At 34.8% G+C, this 3,618-nt stretch overlaps 1 protein-coding gene across 1 annotated transcript; it reads right to left on the reverse strand.

Annotated features, from left to right (window-relative positions):
* Positions 1 to 483: 483 nt before the first annotated feature.
* Positions 484 to 2,328, reverse strand: LOC146916647 (uncharacterized). Its single transcript, XM_085718643.1, has one exon. It carries the CDS (start codon positions 2,326 to 2,328, stop codon positions 514 to 516), a length of 1,815 nt encoding a protein of 604 aa, XP_085574769.1. The 3' UTR covers positions 484 to 513.
* Positions 2,329 to 3,618: the final 1,290 nt, after the last annotated feature.

Here is a 3,618-nt window from a genome sequence, read left to right on the forward strand (position 1 = left end):
TGCAAAAAGAATTTGGGAAGTTCGAGCTTGTGATTGGAATGCTTTTGTTACTCATATTCGAGAAATTGTCTAATTCTAAGAGGTTAAATACCAATGCCTGGTAGTGTTTGTATCTCACATACGACATGGCATGATTTTCCATAATATATAGATTACTCTCGAACTATTTGAATCCATTATGGTAGCATTCAACAAAATAGTATTTTCAGTATAAATAAAGTTTTCGAAAATCATATAAAAGAAAATGAATTGGTTTTGAAATATCAGTCTTTTAATTAACTGTTTTTTCACACAAGTTGAAATCTTCCTGTAAAAACCTAAAAACTTATAAAGGCCTCATTTGAAACTACCAAACAGCACAAAACAACAACCCAATTGATTAAAAATATTAAACTATTACTTAGAGAATTATCAAGCACAGACTAATGACTAAATCCACATTTGTAAATTGACATTTTAAAAATGTAAGAAACTTACAGAGTTCAAACTTTCAGCACAACACTTTCAGCAAAACTAGTAAAGAAGATATCCATGCTCTCGTAGTTGTGTGCAGTTCTCTACCACATGCTTCACTCCCTCTTCCGTGACATTATCACAATGTTCAAGTAATAGTTGCAAAAGCCCACAACAATTCTTTGAGATCACGTTGAGTGTTTTATCATTAACCTTTGTATTTGACAAGTTCAACACCTCTAGCTTGGGAACTACAAAGTTCAATCCATGTAGCTTCACTTTTTTACAATAGGCTAAGTTCAAATGCCTGATCTTACAACATATCTTTAAAACTTGACAAATACCTTCAGATAAGAGATTACAACAATTAAAATCAAGCACCTGCAGATTGGGGAAATTGGAAGCAAACATTATGATGTCTTCGTCGATTAACCATTTATTTTTTCCCAAATAGAGAGACTTTAATTGAGGGTATACACCAAACTCAACCAATGAACCAGAATTCTCTACAGTCGTACTCTTCCCTATTCCTTCCATGTTGATCTCACGAAGTAGAGGACAATTCCTAATGAGTGCATACAAAGCTAATTTTGTGAGCTTAAGACAACAACTAAAGTTTATGGACATCAAACCACTTAGGAACGAAGACAATTGGACAACATGTTGATCATTCAAAAACGAAAGTTCAAGATCCAAATGTTGGATGCCTTGACAATTGGATAACAAACGAAATATTCCAGCATAACTATGGGGACCAAAACAATGTCGGAGGGCAAACCTCGTCAAAGGAAGACCTTCCCTTGCAATAGAGTAGAACAAGTTATTTGAGATATTCATAAACCGCAAATCAAGACAAGTTAAGCCCTTCAAACTAATTATAGAGTCAATAAAATGTGAAGTAACATCGAACATTTCGTGTTTCATATTGGGAGGGGAAAATGAAAATGACCTTAATGTTGATCTGTCATGAAGAGCAGAAGTAATTCCAGCCATAGTCATTCCACTTAATGGATCACAACTAAACATGATGACCTCTTCTAGAAGCTTACAATTGTTGAATAAGTTGAAAAGGGATTGGTTGTTTATAGGAAATCTAGAAAGATTAACCTTGCGGAGTTTGAAGAGTGCAAGTGATAGAGCTTCCACCCCATCGAAACAGCTTTTTAAATATTCATTGTGGTAACCATTGGGGTAAATGTACAAACATTCGGAGTAACTGATGTCAAGTTCTTCCAGCAAAGGGAAACATTCTGCAATAAGGAATAAATCGCTACTGTTGAAATTAGCGATGTGGGAACAAGTAAGAGAGGTCAAAGTTGTATTCTTTTGGGAGAAAGCTCGTAACCCATTTGCGGGAACAGTGGGTTGGTTGGTGATATTAAGTGATGTGATGTTCAATGATGGGAAACGAGAGATTTTACCGAGAAGAGCATCAAGGTCACCATGAAAGCGTGTGAGGTTGAGGGAATTAAGATTTGTGAATCTTTTAAAGAGGCGACAAAGGAAAGGGCGTGTTGGATTTAGGATAGTGAGTGAGAATCGAATTCGGTTGGTGATGGAGAGGAGTTGCTTGGAGACAAGGGAGAGAGAATTCAAGTAGCGACAAATGTTGCGGTTGTTGGGATCATCGTCGTTGAAGATATCTTTGGGTATATCCGAATATGTTGATGAGATAGATACTCGAGAAGATTTGTAAACAGAAGTTCCGTTCCCCTTCCTTTTGATTTCTTTAGAAGAATTGAGAGGATAAAAGTAGGGACGATTGTTGTGTTCGTCGTCGTTGATGATGAATTTGAAGATAAGTTCCCAACACTCATCGGGTAAATATGAATTTGGTGTAGTTGATGATTGGATAGAAGTTCTCTTCCTTTTCATTGTGTTGCAGGTGGAGGTGAATCTTCAGTGATAATGACGTTATTAGAAAAGGCAATGAGAAAAACAAAAAACTAATAAAAGCATAATAACAATAATAATAGTTTCATATTAATTCAGGAAACTTAGGAATATTTCAATCTGCGAAAAAACAATATTAGCATTACCGAATCAAGTTGTGCTTATCTTCGAAGGGTTTTAACTTTTAAGGAGTTGAGGCTTTACTGTGTATTTCATTTCTGAATGATCTGTTAAGAAGGAAGTTGAGTGGTTTTGCATAAAATGATGATTGTTATTTTCGCTCACTAATAATATTCTACTAACATATCCTCATTTTCCAATGCATTTGTTTTTCCAACTACTATCTTTAAACCAAAGGGCTCTATTAATTCATATCCTTTTCACAAGAATCACAACTATCTATTCCTTGTTTGCTCTATTAATTCATTGTGTATTCTACATAATGGCTCCTCGAGTGTATTTTTTTTCCGAATATGCATCCTACCTTCTCGAATTATACTACACCCTCCAGTCACTATTATAAGCAAAAATTAAATTTTACATTCATTCAATTAATGACGTATATGGTCTTTATTATAGACCAATATGGTCTTTATTATAGACCAAATACATCATTTAATAAATGAATCTAAAATGTTAAATTTTGCTTATATTAGTGACCGGAGGGTGTACTATAAAATGTAACGAGTATTAGTATATGATATAATACCATATACTTTATTATGTATTATTCTAATTTTAAAGACTAAAAGAAGGAATATTATTCTAACTTAGGAAACTTAGGAATTTTAAGACTAAAATTTATAAGTCTTAAAACAAGGTATTGGTTTTGGAAGAAAAATTGAGAGCAAAAGATTTTACAAAAGAAGCTTTGTTGCAAGTCCGTGTCTGAAGACATCAGAGTCTGAAGACCATCAGAAGTTGACTGTTAGAGTCTGAAGATCACCCAGAGTCTGAAGACCATTAGAGTATGAAGTGAAGAACCTGAAGTTAGTTAAATGGATATTTGAAGACACAAGTGTGTAGAAGGTGAGAAAAACACAAGAAGAAGGGGTGGGGGTGGGGGCAGGGGGGTTGAATTGTGATTTCTTTTTCTTCTCCTAAAACTGAATTCACTGATCAGAAGATGATAAAGTTCAGGTTCTGATGCAATGTTCAGAGTCTAAGTGCAGCGGTTAAGTAAAGAGAGAGAGAGAGAGAGAAAGAAAGAATAAAGACACAGAAATTATAGTGGTTCCTTCCACAATCCGGAAGTAGTCCACTCCTCCTTGC

The sequence above is a fragment of the Medicago sativa genome, chromosome 6 (genome assembly GCF_051527215.1).
Source record: "Medicago sativa cultivar Bolivia chromosome 6, Bolivia_mono, whole genome shotgun sequence".
Lineage (NCBI taxonomy): Eukaryota > Viridiplantae > Streptophyta > Magnoliopsida > Fabales > Fabaceae > Medicago > Medicago sativa.